Genomic DNA, 20154 nt, shown 5'->3' with positions numbered 1-20154 from the left:
GCCGAACTGCAACGACAACACCACCGGTGGCGCCCTGCTGAACCGTCTCACCACTTTTTCCGACGACAGAGGAGATCTCCAGTCCGGAGAGTCTTCTTCCTTTGACTGGTGGGGATAACCAGTTTTGCCGCCTTTTCACCTTCCTGGAGAATCTCGTGGCCGCCTTGCCCGTGCCAAGCACCCCGGCAACCGGAATACCACGGCCCAACACTACCGCGAAGAGAAGGGTAGTACCTTTTAAACAAAGAACTCCACGGCTGGTTTCTTCCCTGGCAGTGCAAAGACCTTCATCTTTCCTCCACGGCGAGACCTCCTCTTCCTCTGGACGAAACACCGACTTGCACCCGCTGCCAGGAACAACTTCCCCCGCTGGAGCTTCCTTCACACTTAAGGTACTGTGTCCCGCCTTGCTTCCCTTGCGACAGATCGTTCGGGGTGACAGTAAAGCCTCGACTTTCTAACCTGGGCTGGCCTGGGACAACCTTAGCTAACTTTTCCTGACTTTAATTTCATTCTTTGTGTGCGAACTATCTACAAGACTCTTTGGGCATAACCCCACTGTGTGAACCTGGACCCCTTCTGCTTGCTCTCTCCAAGAGTGGGCCTTGTAATTGACTTCCTTGCTCTCCAGTAGAACTCTGCCTATCCTGCCTGGCTGTGGTTCTTTTAAAAAGTATTGAAATTTGTGTGCTTCCATAACTCTGCCTTTTTCCCTCCCTTTTTAATAACTTATTAGAGTGCCATCTCATGTTAAGCGCTCAACTCGGTCTGAAAATACGTGGTGTTTCTCATTAAGACTTGTCTAATATGTAATTAGGGTTTTATATATATATAATAGTGACTGTGCTGAATTTACTTTTCTCTTTGTGTTAGTGTAATCTACAAGTGTGTCTTTTAAATAAATAATTGTATACTTTTACACCAAAACTCTGGTCAGTGTTTGCTTGTTATACTGTATCCCTGTACCTATTGTGTATACTCTACATACTGCCTAACTCTTCTTGAGGGAAGTCTGACTGCTCAGCCACAGCTACCAAGTGAATCTGTGTGGTACAGACTGCTACCAAGTGGGTTAACTGCCAAACACCTGTAGTCTTAAATCTTTTGGAGTGGTCCCTAAGGGAATTGCACAGGTTTCTGCCTAACACGCATTGACTTTTCTCCTTCACATATAGTACACTACTTATTGCATTTATTAGACTCTGGTCGTGTTTTTAATTTATTAAGTCGATCTGACAGCTTTATCTGCCTATTTCCCCCCTGCACTTTTCTGCCCCCCCCCCTCCCCTGCACTTGCGCAATCTCAATGTCTCAATGTCACCTGGCCTAGTAGGATCGCTGTCTGTCTTCCCTCTGTTTCCCCTCCCTTGCCTCGTCGTACCTTGAAACACTTCTGTATAGGCGCGTTATAAATGCCATATCAAATATCATATCACTTCACAAAGTAAGGTCTCTGGTAGAAGGTTCCTGTCATCAGAGCCTTCATGGAAGGAGTCCAATGATTCCAATTCCAAACCCACCCTCTGATTGGGATTTAAATATTGTGTTAAGCAAGCTCATGGGCCCACCTTTTGAGCCAATGTATAAAGCAAGCCTCAAAGATCTCACTTACAAGGTCCCTTGTCTCATAGTGATTACATCCATTTTGAAGAGTAAGCTTCAGGCATTAACCGTGGTAGACCGAATCTGAGGATGTCGTCCCTTGGTCCCTAGGGTGAGATCTTTCTCATGGGTGCCAGGGTAGTGTATTCACAGTATAATAGTCCCCCTGGGGATGGTGCACTGGGGGTGGGCGGGGGGGGGGGGGAGGGGTCACACGGGGGAAGAAAGCCCTGTATGGTATTGGGTTGACTATTCTCAAAGAACACGGTTTGCCCCTCTTCAATACACCCAACCCCTTCTCAAATGCCAAATCCCCCTTCCCCCTCTTTGGAGGGAGCCCAATGTGTTCTGTTGTCAAGTCAGTCAACCTAATATGCTTAACAAGACTAAAATACCAAAGAATGTATGTTGCATCTGGTTTTAAAGCAAGTACTGTGAAGAAGATAACTGAGTCTGAGCATCACTCTAGTGAACCAGAATGAGCGGTGTAGCTTCTCACAGGTGGTGGTTGCCACAAACAAATACAACAATCCAGTGCGGGAGTTAGGAGCTCAGCTGGAACGCTAGGAGCTGTGCACCGGGTTTGCAGACGAGAGCCGAAAGGGAAGCCGTGAACGTAGGAAAAAGAGAACCCGAACGTGGTCCAGGTTGAAAGGCCTACTCAGGCTGCTGCCGAGACGATCCTCTGGGCGCCCCAGGCCCCGTGAAGCACCTGCAAGAGAGTATGTGCCTCCAGGCAGAGTCAGACATTACAGCTGCTGCAAATCCTGCCGGTTACCCGAACACTACCGGAGCCTCGAGAAGCAGCACTGCTGCTTGGGAAATACTGGTACCTGCAAGGAAGAAATAAGACCAACAGTATGTGGGTTACCAGAGAGAAGTTAGAGGTCTGCGGAAGCAAGGGGATGAAAGCAGAAGCTGGTACAAGAGGGTCTGGGACCCTGAGAGGACATAGCGAGTCTGGGGACCTGCACCCTCATGAGAGGTTAAGAACAAGAAGGTCAAGAACCTACAAAGCACTAATTAGAAGAAATCCTATGCTTGTTAGGAAAGTGTGCCAAGTTATTGGAATAAAGAACTGTGAATCTGAGAAGTATTTCCTTGTGAACTGCCCAGTGAGTGACATTTACCTAAAAGGATACATTTACCTAAAAGGATACTGGGCTCAGAAGCCCAAAAGGAAAGTAAAATAAGAAGTCGTCTAGGAGAAAGGAGCACTACCCTAGCTTTGGAATCCTATACTTGCAAACATTGTTTATTTCATCACTTTTGATTACCCTAGAAACTGGGATTTTGGGAAGAGATCATCCTTGCACATTTGGTTTAAGTTATAAATGTTAGGGACAGATTTAGGCTTCAGAGACATGGCAGTGACAGACTTTTTAGTTTTGTACATTCACTAGTTTTTGCTGAGGCAGGGAAACCCCTCTTAGCTTTAGGGGATAGAGGCATTTTTACTATCCTTTCTTGATCAATAAACGTCTGTACCCAAAAATATGCCACCATTGTGTCCGAGTCTTACTTCTGCACCCTTACACATGATACACAAAACAAGGTGGTTTTAAGAACACATTAATGATTTTCACCTAAATACATTTTTGAATTTCATGTTAACCAATCAGTTTGAACTGCCAGCTTTATTTCAAAATCCATAGAATTCATGAAGGGAGAACTCCACACCCTAGATGGTTGAAGGGCAGTCATGTACTATCTCAACAAGACTAAACTACTCAAGGTAACAGAACAGTTCTTGGTTTCCATAGCAGCCGGAAGAGAAGGGGATCCTGTCTCAATGGCTACTATCTCCAGATGGATCGTAAGATGCATCCATCACGGTTACTGTCACACAAGACACTGCCATTTACACCTAAAGCACGCTCCACATGTGCTACAGGGGATACATTAGCTTTCATTGCTAAAATTCCACTGAACGCTATCTGCAAAGCTGCCACATGGAGTTCAGTACACACTTCCACATAACATTGTGTTGACAAACAGGCCAGGAATGACTGACTTGTGGGACAAGCAGTGCTAAAACTCTCAGTTCTTTCTATCAACCCACCACCACCTTCTGGTGCTGCTTGCTAGTCTATGCAAAGCATGTGATTCTAAACAGATTCACAAACCTCAGAAGACAAAGATTACATACTGTAATCGTCTTTCTGATGCTTCTTAGATTCACATGTGCCCACCCGCCTCCCTTTGATGGGAGTAGAAGCACCATAGACATGTATGCTATGTGAGGTTCTTCAAACAATTCTTCACATTCACACTTCACTATATACTCCACGCAACCTCAGGTCAGAAACATACCAATATGAGGACTTTGATGTGAATCTAAGCTGATAAAAGCATCAGAAAGACGATTACAGCTATGCAATATTTGTCATATATACACGCACCAGGGGATTCCTAGTCTGACAGGGAATAATTTAAGCATGTGAATCTATAAAAGATACAAATGGTGAAGAATTCCAGTTACAGGTAAACAACGAATTCCTCTTTAACTGAACACCATCATTCTTCTCTTTCTGACGCCCCACTTTGAGATTTCATCTCTCCGTCCTCACTATGGGGCTTGTCTCTTTCTCTCTGCCCTGTCTGGGCTTTCTTCGTTCTCTTCCCACTTCGGGGTGCGTCTTTCTCTCCCCACTTCGGGGTGTGTCGTTCTCTCCTCTCGCTACTCCAGGGTTTGTCTCTTCCTCTGTCCTTGCCCTGGGGCTTCTTCGTTCTCTTCCCCACTCTTGGGTCTGTCCCCTTCTTACTCCCCATTCATAGGTTTGTTCCTTCGTTTCCTGCTCTGGGGCTTTCCTCTCATTTTGCTGCTGCTCCTGATACTCTGGAGCCACCGCGTACCTGCTTATATGGAGTGGTGCTCCTCGGGAGGGATCTGAAGACTGCTCAGCCCTTCTCTTGCTGCTGAACCGCTTGTGCGACTCGGACTTCACGTCGACCAGCAGCGTTTCCTTTTCTCTGCTTGCTTAGTGTGGGTGTGGGCAGGCAGCCCCTCGACAGGGCTTTGCCTCGGCTCTCTGAGGTACTCTGTTGGCGCTCTGTGCGGACCAAGACTGTTCTGGAAACTAGTCTGCGGTGCTTGGCTGCACTTTCCTTGTGATATATATAGCGTTCTCTCTCCCAGGTGGGCCACAACTCCTGTGGACGTTTCGATATAATTGGGCTCTGCAGGCTTCGCGGAAACTCTCTGGATTGAATCAATTACTCGCCTTTAGGGGGCTGGTTTTCTCGCTTTCCTACTGTCTTACCTGGATATTGGGCAGAGCATGGGTCAGAAGCTGAGTCAGCCATTACTAAAGGGGGTTTATAGCAGTTTCATACACCCTCTCATTTACATACCCCATAAAGGTGTTATTGTCTGGGGAAAGGATGGTGACTTATACCCCTCTCTGGTGTTTTCCTGTTCCTTAAGGGGGAGTCGACTCCATAGGGATCCCGCTTACTTAGGTGCTTCCAATCAGTACACACCCAACACATTGGGTATAGTTTCTTACCTCCCCCACTTTCCCCATTACCCCAGCCACGCAAATAGCAGAAGGGTCACTGTACAAGATCCGGTTACTGTACGTCACTTTACTTAACATTGATCATTTGTGAAAAAAGGCTCTGTCTGAGAATGTCTGTTTTACATTCCCCATGAGAAATTGAGGTGTTGAATTACAACACCTGTAGACGGCAGAACATGCTTTCCCAAACCATGGTTGCTTAGCATAGTGAAAGTCTTTGTCTCAGGCACATGTGGAATTGTACAGGATGAGCATGACCAAGTGGATTGTGGAAGGAAAGGCAATTCTGTGAGTTTGGGCCCCTTCTAAGGGATTGCTGCATTCAAGGCTTCTAGTTAGTGTAGGGAAGGATGCCCGAAGGCCAATTACTAATTTATGTTTAAAAATGATTAGAGGGTTGACAGTATTTGTTAGAAGGGAGAGTTTTTTGATTTGATGTTTGGAGTAGCACGCTGTCTTAACTACTGTCAAGTGGAATTTAATCCAAGGGTGAGAGACAGCGGTGCTAAGGAGTCTGGGGGTGAGGAATTAACAGAAAATGTTTCATGGCTGCACAATTTATTGTTCCACAAATCTGTGTTCTTAAGCAACCAATCAAGCGAATATCATTCCACCACTGGCTCTGTTAAATGTCTTTCATATGCCACAAAAACGTTTAAGAACTGTGAAGTCTGTAGATCAAGGCATGTTCAAATAAAAATGTTGGGATTCCACAGGTGCTGCAATATTTCCATTGGGGCATGAAATGCTGCTGTACAGTGCACATTAGTGCAAGTTCTTTCTTTTGAATTACTGTTTCTTGAAAGAACTGCTTGTTTTGTTGAATAAATGTTTTTGGAGTGAGGTTGTGTCTACTGATTTCATTTAAACATAGATTTTCAATTCCTCCCTCCATACTGGCAAAGGATTTTATATGCATGACTTGTGCTGCCTGTCTACACGAAAATGTAAGTCCTGTATTCTGTGTGTACTATACTTTTCAGAAGTGGTTCATGATGCATTATGGGAATGTGAATTGATTTAATCGTCAACCTACTGCCATGAAGTATTATTTTCTTTTTAAAATGGAAAATGTACAAATAGCCAGGGCAACGAACGGGTCATCGTCACACTTCAGCCGAAAGAAGGCCGCGTAGGAAATCGGACCATGTCTGCATTTGGTGACTGTGGGTTTTCAGACACAGCAGTATATGGTTGCATTGATTTCCACATTTTGCAACAAGAAAAACAAAATATTGTGGCCTAGTTCTTTACATTTTGTGGCCTTTATGCTTATTTAAAATAGTAATAGGTAGCTACTAAACTTGAAGAATACCATTGATCATGACCTTATTGTGCCTCATGATGGACTACATGCTCTTATTGAGAGAATTCCTAGTTAGCAGTAAGAAATATTGCGACACTTCTGAAACCTACACATTTTTAATTTTTTTGGGTTGCTAAATCACAATAAGATGGATGGTTGTTTTCTTTGCTTTGGAATGGGAAAATGTTGTTCTATACTTTTCATGTTTTATCTTCTGCTTATTTTCCAGCAGAAAAAAAACTCCACTCAACCTTATTTTCAAAGGGTTTGTAGGCATCTTTCTTTCTAGGGGTGTCCTCCACACTGATCTGCTTTCAAGCTCTTAAAGAGGAAGTGCCAGAAGTGGAGGAAAGCTAGTGCGCTCTGCAGATCTATTATAACAGCAGTGGGGCACTGTAAAATGTTGCATTTTGTTTTCACTTTACACCATCAAGTTTACTTACCTACTATCTCAGCCACAGCACCAGACCTAGTAGACTGCTATTAGTAGCAAAAGTACAAAAGCCAACAGTACTATCACTACCAACATTAGCAACAGTAATATTACAACTACTACCAGAAGTAGTTTTATTTACACTAGTATTGCTACCCATGTTAGTGCTACTACATGTAGTTGAACTACTGCCACTACCAGTTAAATTGCTGTACTGTTAAGAGCAGTAGTACCACTACTACGTCTAATAAAATCAATACAACTACTTCTTGGACCACTACTTTTGTATCAGAGTTGTACATGCAAGCTTAGCTGTCAAGCAACAGAGTAATGTACAAAGGGGACACACCCAGGAAGATACAAGTAGGGTGCAGAGTTGTTAGAGTAGCCAGGATGGGTATGGGGAGCAGGGGAAGGTTTGAACTCTAGGCGGGGAGAAATTGTATTGGGTTGGGTTGGGTTGAGTGGAGTGATTGGGGAGTTGTTCTTTGAAGATTAGGGTCTTTAGGTCTTTCCTGAAGGGTAGGTTGGAGAGGGTTCATTCTTATCTGCATTGGCAACTTGTTCCAGAAATAAGGTGCATAGTAGGAAAAGGCTTGTTTGCTGCTCTTATTCCACTTGCAGTTTTGTTTACAATTAAGTAGTGATGTGGTTTTTGGTGGTGCACTGGCCTGTGGAGATGGTGAGTTTCTCTTCCAACTAGTAGTATTTTGGTTATGACTGCTTTGTGGGTGATGCAGGCTGTCTTGAACATGATGCACGCTTGAAGCCAGTGTAGCACCTTGAGGATGTGGATGATGTGGTTGTAGTTTTTCTTCATCCTTTGAAGAGGAATGCTGGACAGCCTTCAGGGTGGCCAAGGTGGCATCTAGGCCTCCTATGTGTATGTTGTTGCCACTGTCTCGAGTGGAAGACGACTAGGGTTTGAGCACTGTTATGAACTTCGAGGCAGGGATCAAGGAGTGTAAGCTAGTGCCATGCTGCTTGGGTTATTTAATAATGTTTGTTTTGAATGAGAGGTCAGTTGATAATAAAGCTCTGCGGTTTTGTACTGGATGAGAGTTGAGGTGTGAATTTACCGAGCTTCATGTCATTTGTATTGACACTATTAGTAATACTACTGTTCCAACAAACAGTACAAGTATCACTACTATCAGCAGCAGGAGTAGTAATACAACCAGCACTTCTAGAAGTAGAACTACAAATACAAGTATTAGCAGTACTACTATTAGCAAGTAATACTGCCACTAGTAGTCACTGTACCAGTAGTGCTACTTCTACTACTGTTAGTACTAATGCCTCGCCTACTAATACTACTGATAGTATTAATACTGCTGTGACTGCCAGTACCTTTTAGTAGTGCTACTACTGGTAGTATTAATGGTACTTTTAGTAATCCTATTATCAAAATTACTGCAGATAGTAGATGCAACATTATTGCTTTTGATGGCAGTGGGACTGCTGTTGGTAAGACTATTACTAATACTACTACTAAAAGTAGCACTGTTGCATCTAGTATTTTGGCTGGGGCAGGATTAGTAGGTAAGTAAACATGTTGGTAAGAGTTTTTTTTTAAAAAGGAACCTTTTCTTTGCCCCGAACCTGCTGTAATATATCTGCAGACTGCAGTGCATCTCCTCCTCTGGTTACGTTTTTGAAAGAAGCACTACTAGTGAAGGGTTCTGGGAATCCACTCTTAGTGGCCATGCAAAGGTTTTACACAAATGTCAAACCAAAAGGCGATCAGAAGCTTGTTGTGAAGTACAATTAGGAGAACCTCCTCAGATCTGACTGCACACTCTAATGCATATAAAATGCTGAAACATTCTTATAGTAATGTTATCACTCTCCAAAAATACAAAAACACAGACTTCTTATCAGTGATCCTTTTATACAGCGTATTTTTGGCAGTTGATCAGAGACAGACATGATCTTGGACAACGCATTTTGGACCACAGGTCCTTCTTCAAGGGAAACTGTCTCAGAGGTCACAATAGATACACCTTGTCATAATTGTATGCATGTGTGTAAATGAGCAACCCCTTTCTTGATAGTTTCATTTTCGTTGATCTTGGTGACATTACTGATGTCAAGGAAGGCGCAAGATTCAGTATAGCTGTGTCACATCTGACACAAACGATCAAGAAAGTGGTTGGTCCTTGATACATTTATATACAGTTATGACGAGATGTATCTATTGTGATCTCTGAGACAGTTCACCCTGAAGGACACCCAAATCTTCTTCTCTTTTTCTGAACTCTCCTCTGATCACTCTTATCAAAATTTCCAACTATCTGCCTGCCATTAAATATTGGATGGCTGTGCACTCTCGATTGTTTTACTCAACCAAAACAGAGGTGCTCTTCTTCCCTGCCAAAATATCTCTTCTATCTTCCCCTCCCTATCCAGTTCCCACCGGACACTCCTACTCTTCTTCAGCTAGAAACTTCAGCGTCATCTATGACCCTTCTCACACCACCTATACTTTCATCTTCAAAACTGGAACAGCAGCTTAACCCCTACATTTTAGCAAAATCGGGCACCTCCTTGCTTTCAATACCGCCAAGCATCTCTTAACCACTCGTCTCTACATTGGACTACTGTGCCAGCATCCTCTTTGGTCTCCCCAACTATGTTTTCTGCCCTCTCGACAAGATCATTAACTTCACTGCCAGGATTCTCTTTTAACTCCCTCACTTCACACTTACTGCTCGTACTGTCATCAGGCTGGATGGCGGCTGATGCAAAACAGGTACGGATTTAAATGTCTTCTCCTGGTTCACAAATCTAGCCACGGTAATGCACCACTGTATCTATTCTCCTTTATCAAGCTCTACAAGCCTTCTCGTAAACTACATTCTGCCTCCTCGACTACCCTTGTGGTTCCTCACCGTCCCTGTGCTTCCTCTCGCTTCTGGTCTCTTATTGCTCCAGTTGCATGGAATACTCTTCCAAAAGACATCTGAGAAACAGTCCACACGGATTTGTTCAAACCCAAATTAAAAGCCTACCTTCTCGCCTCAGAGGTACCCTCTTAACTTACCTCTCATCTGCCTGCTAGCTAAAAATTTTCCCTCGCCTCTAAACCTGCCTCTGTCCCTCACTTCCTCTGCCTCCACTCTAGCACTTCACCCATTATGGTTGCACAACGAGCACAGCTGGCCCTGTACTGCCTACCTGCAATTAAAAATGGCCAATGTTGGTTGTTCTTAATCTATGTATTTCCACTTATGCATTGTCCCTGGTGACTTTTCCATTCACTCCCTCCCACAACCTAGTCATAATGTCCCACAAACTCACCCCATTGTAAGAAGCTCAGTGCTTCCTGTCAAATCAGATTTCTTTTCTATTGTACATTCTTTTGTGATCAAAAGAGCATTGTTCCTTCTGTAACTAAATAAATAAATCTTCATCAACCTCCATAGGGCTCCCTCCATCATAGCTCAATCATCCCTATTCCCCACAGTATCCCCAATGTCAGCTAATGCCAGGAAATACATACTGTCTGATTCTAACCTTTCCTTATCAGGGGAGCCCACAGGCCGGAACCTTTTCTAAATCCTGCCAGGACTTCCTAAGGATGCCCAAGCTTCTCAATCCTCTGAGGGCAGATTCAAGATGTCATAACCACTCTCTCTCAATCTTGTTTACCATTCTCCAAAGCTCTCTTCACTCTTTCCTCTCCTTACTACTCCTCACTCGCCCCATCCCTCTCCCTTGATCTTACTAGTATGTCTCTCCCTCCGTCCAACTCTAAACTTCAACTCACCTCTTATCTCCCTCTCTGTTTTCTCCTTCCCATCTGTGTTTTGATATCTTTCTCCCTTTCTCCTGCCCTTTCTCCTTCCCTTTTTTCTTTCTTTCTCCCTCTATTTTGATCTTTTTCTTTTTCACTTTTTCTCTTTCTTTCTCTTTATCCTTCTCTGTCCACCTACCTTCTCCCTAAACTCCAATCTCCTTCCTTCTACTCTCCCCTTTCTCTTCCTACTACTGTTCCTTTCTCTAACTCTCTCCATCCCTCTAATGTTCCTCTGTCTCCTGCTACCCTTTCTCGCATTGTACTACTCTCCCCTTTATTGCTCTACTGCACTCCCCTATATACTCCACCCCCCTCCACTACTCTCCTATCTGCTGTGCTCCACTACTCTCTGCCCCTCTTTTCACACTCGCATTCACCTTTTCCACTCACCCTCACTCACTTTCCCCTCCTGCTCTTACACTTCATGCATGCATTCGCTGCCAAGTACATTTTCTCTCACCAACCAATACCTGTACTTTCACACGCTCTCTGTAATCTTCCTCCATGCTCCGCTACACCATCCTTCCTCTGCCTGGTCTCTCGGCCCGTCTGCTCCTTCCTTACCTCGCCTGAACAACCCACACTGACTCATACTCTCGTATTCTCCTATCTGCCCTCCTTTTTTGGATTATTATGCTGTGAAACCATAAAGATTCCCTTAACCCATGCCCCCTTGTGAGAGTGTTGCAGTGACGGCCATTTATGCGAAAAGCAAGCATTTGAGTCTGTTCTTGGAGCTAGATGTGTCTGGACTGCTGATCTTACATGAGCACTTCTCAGCTTGCCATAGGCTCGCCACCGCCTCACTCTCTCCAGAGGCTTGCCAGTGCCATTCATTGCTGCATGAGTTTCTGGATATTGCAGTCCTGGAGAGAAAGAGAAAACAGTGTCCAGCACATGAAGAAGTAGGTATGGGTTGTTAGAAAGTTACAGAGTTTGGAGGGGACAGAGGTGGACTGGGGCCCTCCCAATCCTCACTCCACCTCTGGGGCAGGACTGGCTGTGGTGACAAACACCTGGGTTGGCCTCCTGCCCCAGGTTAAGAGATTTGCCTTCGCCCCCTTGACAGGGTTTTGTCCCTGACCCAATCATACTACCTACATTCTCTCATCGCCCTTCTTTCTCGCTGATACCCACTCAGTTTACACTCATCCACACCGTCTAATTCCCTCTCTCTCCACACAAGCTATTTTCTCACACCTTCTACACACCACACTATTCAATTAGTACAGCAGTCACACACAATACCTTACATGCGCTCCTTTCCATCAGTGCCAGTGTCTCTTCAATTTTCCTCCAACTTCCACTCTCCAATGCCTGGTCTCTTGGACCACCAGCTACTAAGCCAAACCTCCCCTCCCCCCCAACACCTTTCATTCCCCTCTGGCCTTTCTGGGCTTTTATAGCCCAGCCTATCCTGCTCTGTTCTGTCTCCTGGCTCCCATTGTTCCCGCCGGTCAACTGTGCTGTTTGGCCAACCTTCTGCCATGCTTTATCCAAGTGGTGGGCATTGTTTTCTTTTACTTGTGTTTTGGTTTGACAATTAAACCGTACACATGTTTTATACTTCCAAAACACACTTTTACAATTGGATAAAATAAATCACAAAATTGTCACTTTAATGCATTTAAAATACCCACTTTACAATTCAATTAATGATGGATTTTACGATGAGTCACTTCAATTTCCATTTAAAATTCTGAAATTTCATCCAAACATCGCAAGACAGCCAAAGACAAGGAAACCCGTCTTCCATTTAAAATTTCTGACCAAAAACAATCATGATCGTAGAATCTAAAATCTTTTATAAACAAAAAAAAGTCCATGTCTTATCTGTCTTGTACGGGGACAGTTTAGCAGAAGGTGCTCCAGAGTTTCAATCGAACCCTCTATATTACTGAATCTATGTAGTCTGCTCTTTTTTTCAATTCCTTTCCTTGCACTTTCCACCTCATTAGTCGGCAGGGTTCATCCTGAATCTAAGACATGTATTTCATCATGCCGGACTGGGAAACTTGATGATATAAGATTCAGGCATTGAGAAAGCTTTTCCACTCCTCAGTACATTCTTAAATAATGCATACATCATGACTAACTCACCAGTATTTAACCAGTCTGTCTTCCAATGCCCTTTCAATATTTAATGTTTCTTGCTTAAGGCATTCTACCCAACAATCCATAGCTATCAGTATATTCTCGATCTCCCCAACCCAAACCAAAAAATAGGAAAAGGAGTTATTCTGGCATTAGTATGTGTAATTTCTGAAGGAGGGGGTGCTCAGGCGGGAACCAGACCTTTCTATGAAAGGACATGGATTTCCAATCTAAGTGTGTCCTCATAGACAAAATATCCAATTTATGTTTGATCACTGGGGCCGGTACACAACTGGGTAACCCCAGTACTTTCCGCCATATTGACCTTTCCAGCCATTTCTTCTCCTGCATTTGACAATCCAAATCGGTATCCTACAATATTGCAGGAATAACTTTAGGTTTATAATGAGGTAAGTGCAGGGATTAATGAGAATTTCCCTAATTTACCTATAAGCCTTTTCAGCTGCGCCACGTATACATTACATTTCCTCTTGATACATTCTAGATGCTCACTTTTCTTCTGAAAGCTGTAAATAGTGTACTCCACGTACAGATAACTAACACGCTTAAGCGTCTCACCTTTTACTTTTCATTGAAAACTAAAGTTTTTTGTTTTTTAGCCACTTATCAGAATTTTCAAACTGTACCAATCTATTCAATGAATGCTGGTGACCTATTGCCATTTGGCCAACTATTACCAAATCGTCAGGATATCGCAGGTAATGGAATTTGCAGGACCCCAAATTTGGGCGGAACGCATGAACATCCTTCACCCAGTCCCCCTAATCTGAGAGGTAGAGGTTGAATAATGCTGGGGCCAATACACACCCCTGCCGGACACCACGATACTTAGGCACTGGGTTCGAGAACCTCCCCTCTGCATTTAGACAGACCTTTGTACCTTCATGAAGGGCCATTAGTATCTCGAATAATGTTGCAATCCCCCACTGCCTCGTTTTCTCCCACAATTTGCTCCTGCTCACCCTATCAAATGCACATGTTAAGTCTACAAATATCATATATAATGGGGTGTCTTCTTTCTTTTTCGTATTAACCTCTTCAGAATAAAACTATTTACTTGGGTACCCAAGCCCTTACTAAACCCAGATTGATTAGCGTTCAGCCTTCCAGCATGCTTTGTCCATTAAGAGCCTCCAGGACAATAGGTGCAAAGATCTTGCTAGAGACATCAAGAAGGGTGATAGGTCGATAGGTACTGGGAGAGATCCTATCATCCTTCTTGAATATCAGCACGATGTTTGCAGTCTTCCATGACTCGAATCTTTCTTTTTAGTATTATATCCTGGAAAAGACTACACAAAACATGTGCCCATAACCCTGGTTGTGCCTTCATGATGAGGTTTGAAATCCCGTCTGGGCCACAGCTCTGAAGATTTTAGTACCCTTAATCAGATATGTTCATCAAAACTCAAAAGGCACTGCTGAGAATGAGGAGCATGATACCTGTCTACACAGTGTTCTCTTCCACTGAGCAAGCAGCGCGCATATTTTCTAGCCACTCTTCCTATGAGATTGGAATCCGGGGTCCTCATTCATTAAGTTCCAAAACATTCTGGCATCCTTCTCTCTAAAAAAAAAAAGTGAACACTGTGTAAGTGTGTAGAAGTACGATTCTTGACACAGAGGTGGCATATTGGTTGATATAACTTTTATTGACATCACCAAAAGGAAAATTTACTATGAGGGGTTGCCCTACATCAGGATAAAAACCAAGGACCCAGTCCGGGTGTCCTTCAGGTAAATGTCCACCGTCCTGTGTCTAAAGCTATTTCCGTCCCTTGCACTTTCAACTAACTAACGAAAACTGGATGTCCTATTCACCCAGAAGGAGACCCTTCTCCCTTTGTACGTAGACTCCAAGGCACAGTTCTTGTGCAAAGAATATATGGTTAAATGTTTATTGCTTCTATCTTCAATTCAACAAAAAACTCAAACTCCTGGGAAGAACCTATTTCTTTGAATCTTGCTTCCACTTGAGAACACAATATAGCTCCTCAAATCTTCTGCAGCAATTCTTTTCCTCTGTTCATTACTACAAAATGCACCTTTCCAGTCTTTTATCAAGTCTGGTTCACTAACCTGCCAGACTTGACTTCCCAACTTTTAGACCCCAAAAGATGTTTGCTTTGTTGCTGGTTTCCCATTGTATTTCGCTTTTGCATCCAGCTTGCATAAATCTCCCTCTTCCTCGTCCAGTCCAAGTCTTATCAAGGATACTGTGAGTGCTCAGTAATGTGAGACTCACGACTGTATTGACTTTTCTCAGGATTTGCTAATTTATTAAACACAAATTAACAGAAATTCTAACTGTCTACTAGGAGATTCCCTGCGTAATATAGAATCTATGGGAAAACCTAGCGTTCACAAAACTAACCCTCAGCATACACAACATAAACATTCAAATAACAAAAATACAACATACATAAAAGGTTGCCAAACACCCAGTGTCTTGGATGACTTCTTGTGGCTGTGGCTAGATCTTGCTCCCCAAGAATGTCCCCAAAGTCGGTGTTCTCCAAGTAACAAAGTCTCAATCAAAGTGTTGAATAGTTCCAAAGAAACAAAGTTCACATAAATAAAATCCACTGGTCAAGGTCTCTTCCTTGTTTGGTGAAAGAGTTCCTTCTTTATAGTTCCACCAAGAACAATGGAGTTTCTTGGATGGCTTCCATCGAAGAAAGAATAGATGAAGTTGACAAAGGTAATCCTCCCACTTTGACAAAAACGTCTTCACTTTTAGATGCTGTGGTGTCTTATGTACAATCATCAGGATGTTCTTGTTTGAGATTTACTCCTGTCTCAACCAACTTCATTCTGCAATGTGATTGTGAGAACAAGTTCTGTGGACCCGAAGTTAACTTCAGCAGTACTGACGGCCACAGTCTTGCTACTGCTACTATAACTTCCACTACTTTATAATTTGCTGCTAAAATAGCAACTTCAAAAGTGGGTATTGCTACAAGACATCTTATACCTCCACCGGTTGGCAAGGCACTCTTCTTTCTATATGCTGAGAAAGGGCACCCTCTTTGCCTGTCTTGCAACTACCGTAGATTCTGCTTTGGGCTTCTAGATTACTTCTTAATTTCCTGATAATATTTGCCATGCAGAGATAAAACAACTTGCTGAACAAATACACAGTCCCCTTCCTCAGCTTTATATACACCTGGTATTCAGTAGTTACCCCAAAGTGGTTGTGCCACTCTTCCAACTTTGGATGAAGACTCTTAGGTAACCACACGCTCATCTCCAAAATTCACCAGGGTACAGTTCTTATATGCTTGGGATTTGGCTTCCATGGAGATCCTACTATTAGCTTGGGCAATGCTTGTTCTATCTGCTACTTCTTTCTTCTGCTGCTTCAACCTTTGATGTGTTGCAAGTTCTCTAGCAATGGGGTCTGGCATGGATTCACATGCTCATGAATATTCCCTCCGTCGTCATGCTGAGAATCCTCAGTAAAAGAAAAAAACTGTTCCACTTTCAGCTTGAAAACTGTATTCCTCCTCTAAACCAATCACTGTCCTCTGGGCCATACTGCCCCCATCCAATGACAGTCCTTTCCCTAAGCTACACTCCTGGTGGCCATCTTCAGAGTTTTACCGCACGCTTCAGTGTTGGGAATCCTCACGTTGCTTTCCAAGCTATTTTTGTGCATTTTTGAGTTTTTTTCCATAGAAAATTAACACATTTTGACAGATTTTGACTTATCTTTTTTGACCAAAGCATGGCTACCAGCATTGGGTAACCTGCTGCCAGAAAAGACCTTCATCCACCACGGATCGCCCATCAAAGTTTTGAGAAGGCTGGGCCTTGGGCCTACTTCGTGCCTTTTGACCGGGTCTAGTAGGAGGGCACGAGCCTCTTCAAACTCTGAGCAAAGTGTGGATTAAGGAATATATTCGTAGACGATCGACATCATAAATGCCTATGTTGCCTGCATCCGGACCACAATGAGGAGGGATGCAATGTGTACCATGGTTTTTCCAAGAAAGATCTGCAGCAGGTTGGCAGCGTTGCTCAAAAAGAGCAAGGTCTCTGATTCGGCCTCCAGGCACGGTTATGCCTCACCCAGGAGCGCCCGGTCCGAGGAGCAAACTCCCTCCGGAGGAGGTTGAGGTCCTTTGAGGACGCTAGCCCGCAGGGGTCCAAGAGAAGGCAAAGCTCTGCGACGCTGGTTCTGCTGGGTTCCCCGCTGATGCAGCACCCAACCCGGGCAGAGCGGGGATCACCATCATTCTCCACAGTGAGCCTGCCAGCGAAGGGGGGCTCTTCTAAGAGAAAATCCCTGACCCCGTCCAAACTTCGTTTACCAGCGGACAAGCCACTGAGGGAGAAATCTGGGGAGGACCCTTCAAAACTCAGCCTTCCAAGTCAACCGCTTCGACGATGGCCTCGACGACCACATTGTCAACAAATTCGACCACGATGGCATTGAAGGATAGCGGGTCCGTGAAGGTGGTGCCTACGACGGCCACCCCACGTTTATCCTTACCCCCGAGGCATGATACAGCTGCGGAAGCAGCAGCAAAGGCAGCAGACACCCCGGGGATGGGAAAAGGCCCTGTAACCGCTGTGAGAAACCTAAAGGTGTCTCACTTGCTACTCCCCGGGGGATCTGTCATCCAGGTGGCCAGGACATGGCCATCGCTATTGGATCCAGTTCCTGGGGTTGGACCAGTGCGGGAGGATCACCTGGATGGGGGGGGTCCTTAGGGAGTGGAAGTGCGACACCGACGGGTGAGACGTGGTACCCCCTTCCCTATAACATCTTCACCCCCCACCCCTTTTCCCGACACAAACACTTTCTTACACCATGAAAGACAACAGACTAACACCAGAGCCGTTTACCTGACATGTCCCAACACAAGGGTCAGGCAATTGACCATAACTACGCACACCTGACGGCCCTTTCCCTTCCCCACAGGGATAAAAGGCAGAGCACGAGAGCACACTTTGAGCAAGGCCAAACGCACGAGGAAACAGCTATCCCGGACCGGCAGTGTAAACGGAGGAGAAAGGTGGCAAGACTTGGATGGACGACGAGGAGGAAATTACCCGTTCCCTTTTCTCCTCAGACCCGCGAAGCCTCCGAAAGGGAAATCATAAGACCGGGAAGTCCAGCTGACGTGTGGTGTGACAGGTGTCAACGGCACACAGGGCTCCAACAGTTCAGAACAGCCGGTGAGTGGGAGAAGATCTATAGTAAACCAAACTGTGCTGGGCCCAAGGTTGCAGGCGGCAACATTGTTGAACAAAGAGCTTGTGTAATTGAACTTTGAAGAAACCGTAGTAAAAGGTCCAGAAGCAGAGTGGTACCGCGCTGCAGGGTCGCTCATTCGAAGGACTCTGACTGGAGCATTTTTGTGTTGCATTGTTTTGTTCAAACTAAGAGAACCAAGAGGCCTTGTGAGAGGCTGCCGTGAAGTGTCAAAATGGTCCTACGAGGGTCGAGCGAAAGTCTTTGAAACATTGAAGAAAACTGAGTGAACTGTGAAATTGGCTATTGTGAATCCGACGGAGGGATGCCTGCGAATTGGGGGTAAACAGTGTTATACCCGTGTACATTATGGCGAAAAGTGTGAACCCAGCTGAGGGATGTGAATAGTTGTTTTAAAAGACATTGAGACTTTTTGAGTGAAAAGCCGTAGTGAACACGACTGAGGGAGGCTAACATTACCAGGATCAGAGCCCGGCTGAGGGGGATCCAAGGGGCGAAGAGCAATCGCTCAACGTGAAAGATTCCCAAAGAAACTTTTGTTTGTTTATTGGTTATGGTCCAGCAGGCCTTGTGAGGCAAGAGACTTGGCCTCAGAAGGTCCTGACATAGTTGAAAGGAATTGTAACCTCATGCTGGAGAGGCCCAGGAGTGTGCTGTGCTCAAGAGTCCCGGCTTGTCCCATGCTAAAAACCCACGGCGAAGGGAGACCCCAACCATACCATCCAGGCTTATCATTTGGTGAACACTTCTTTCTTTTCTTGTGAACATTATCCCACACTATTTTGTTACTTAGTGGGAAGGATTGGCAAAAGTTTGTTTTTAGTATAGGCCCTTTTTATTTAACAAGATGCCACTAGGATGGCCTTATTATTATTTGATGGTCGTAGCTTGCTCCCATGTTAGATTTAGATTAGGTGTTTTTTTCACCCATTGTACAGTTTAATAAACACCCACTGAGGTTGAACCCTTCTCATTGGAAGAAGTCGTTTTAGGAGGCGGATGGCCCTCAGCGTCACCCGACCACTCCGCCAACACCACCACGTCATGACCTGATTCCACCCGCAGCTCTGGCCCCGCCCACAGACACAGGCACGAACATGGCGCCTACGGCTACAGGCACCGACGACGGGGAAGCACTGCATGGATGAAGTTGGATCCTTTTATTGCATTTTTTTTTTTAAATAAGTTTATTAATTTTCCAGCACAACCAACAACACAAACCAAATACGCAGTGCAATCCAAAGTCATTACATTTAACATCAAGTGATCATTGTTCACTGCTCCCCTGTTCCCTCCCCCCTCCGCAAGCCTGTTTGTCCTTCAGATCTAGCATCTGCCTCACATGGATGAGCGTCATTATCGTCAGATTCCTCTGAATCTAACCTTATTCCAAATAGACCAGATATTAATGTTTTCCATGCCATCAGGGTACCCATTTCCTCTTCCCAAGACATGCTACTTGCCTCCTGCCACACCATCGTTTCAGCTTCCGCCTATTTCTGTAAGTCCTTCCACCACACCTCCACCCGTGGCTTATAACATTTTTTCCATCCCATAGCTATCCTTCGTTTAGCAAGCACATACGCTAAGTCTTTCAATTTACCCACATGTTTCAGCTTCCGAGGCCTGGGAAACCCTCCCAACAGGCAGGCCCAGGCCGTATCAACGGCAAGCGTGACCCCTTTATCTGCTAACTTTTGTGCAACTTCTCTCCAAAAACCCTCAATCACTGGGCACGCCCAAAACATATGTGTCATATCAACGTTCTCTTCATCGCACTTAGGGCACGCTTGTCTTCCAGCATTTTGGAATTTAGATATCCTCAGCGAGGTCATGTACACTCTATGCGTTACATACAGCTGTACCTGCTGCAATCTGGCATTCCTAGATACTTTCTTATGGTATACCAGGGCCCGCTCCCACATCCCATCTTCCATTTGGGCTCCCACCTCTGTTTCCCAATCCAATCTCAAATGTGTCAATTCCTTTCCAACCTTAGCCATTACCATCTCATACAATCTAGAGATTTCATGCCCCCCGTCAGTTATGTCATATATCACTCCAATGTTGGCACCCGGCTCCTCTGCCAGAATTCTCAGGCCACCTTAACCGTATCTTCCGCACCAACCTGCGATGCGTTGCGTATTGGCCCCCATG

General features: G+C 44.7%; 1 protein-coding gene across 14 annotated transcripts in view; it reads left to right on the top strand.

Moving 5' to 3' along the window:
- Nucleotides 1–20154, top strand: part of MAP3K7 (mitogen-activated protein kinase kinase kinase 7) — a 1005666-nt gene that overhangs the window by 715089 nt on the left and 270423 nt on the right. For 6 of the 14 annotated variants that reach the window (XM_069606464.1, XM_069606462.1, XM_069606459.1 and 3 more), the window contains exon 12: nucleotides 6029–6070. The exons of the other annotated variants lie outside the window; for them this stretch is intronic. In XM_069606464.1, the coding sequence (XP_069462565.1) occupies nucleotides 6029–6070 (42 nt within the window). The remainder of the gene's footprint in view (nucleotides 1–6028; nucleotides 6071–20154) is intronic. 14 annotated transcript variants of the gene reach the window in all.

Source organism: Ambystoma mexicanum, chromosome 4p (assembly GCF_040938575.1).
Source record: "Ambystoma mexicanum isolate Mex_15411 chromosome 4p, UKY_AmexF1_1, whole genome shotgun sequence".
Taxonomy (NCBI): Eukaryota; Metazoa; Chordata; class Amphibia; order Caudata; family Ambystomatidae; genus Ambystoma; species Ambystoma mexicanum.
Note: the sequence above shows the minus strand (reverse complement) of the source record. Positions and strands in the feature narration are given on the sequence as shown.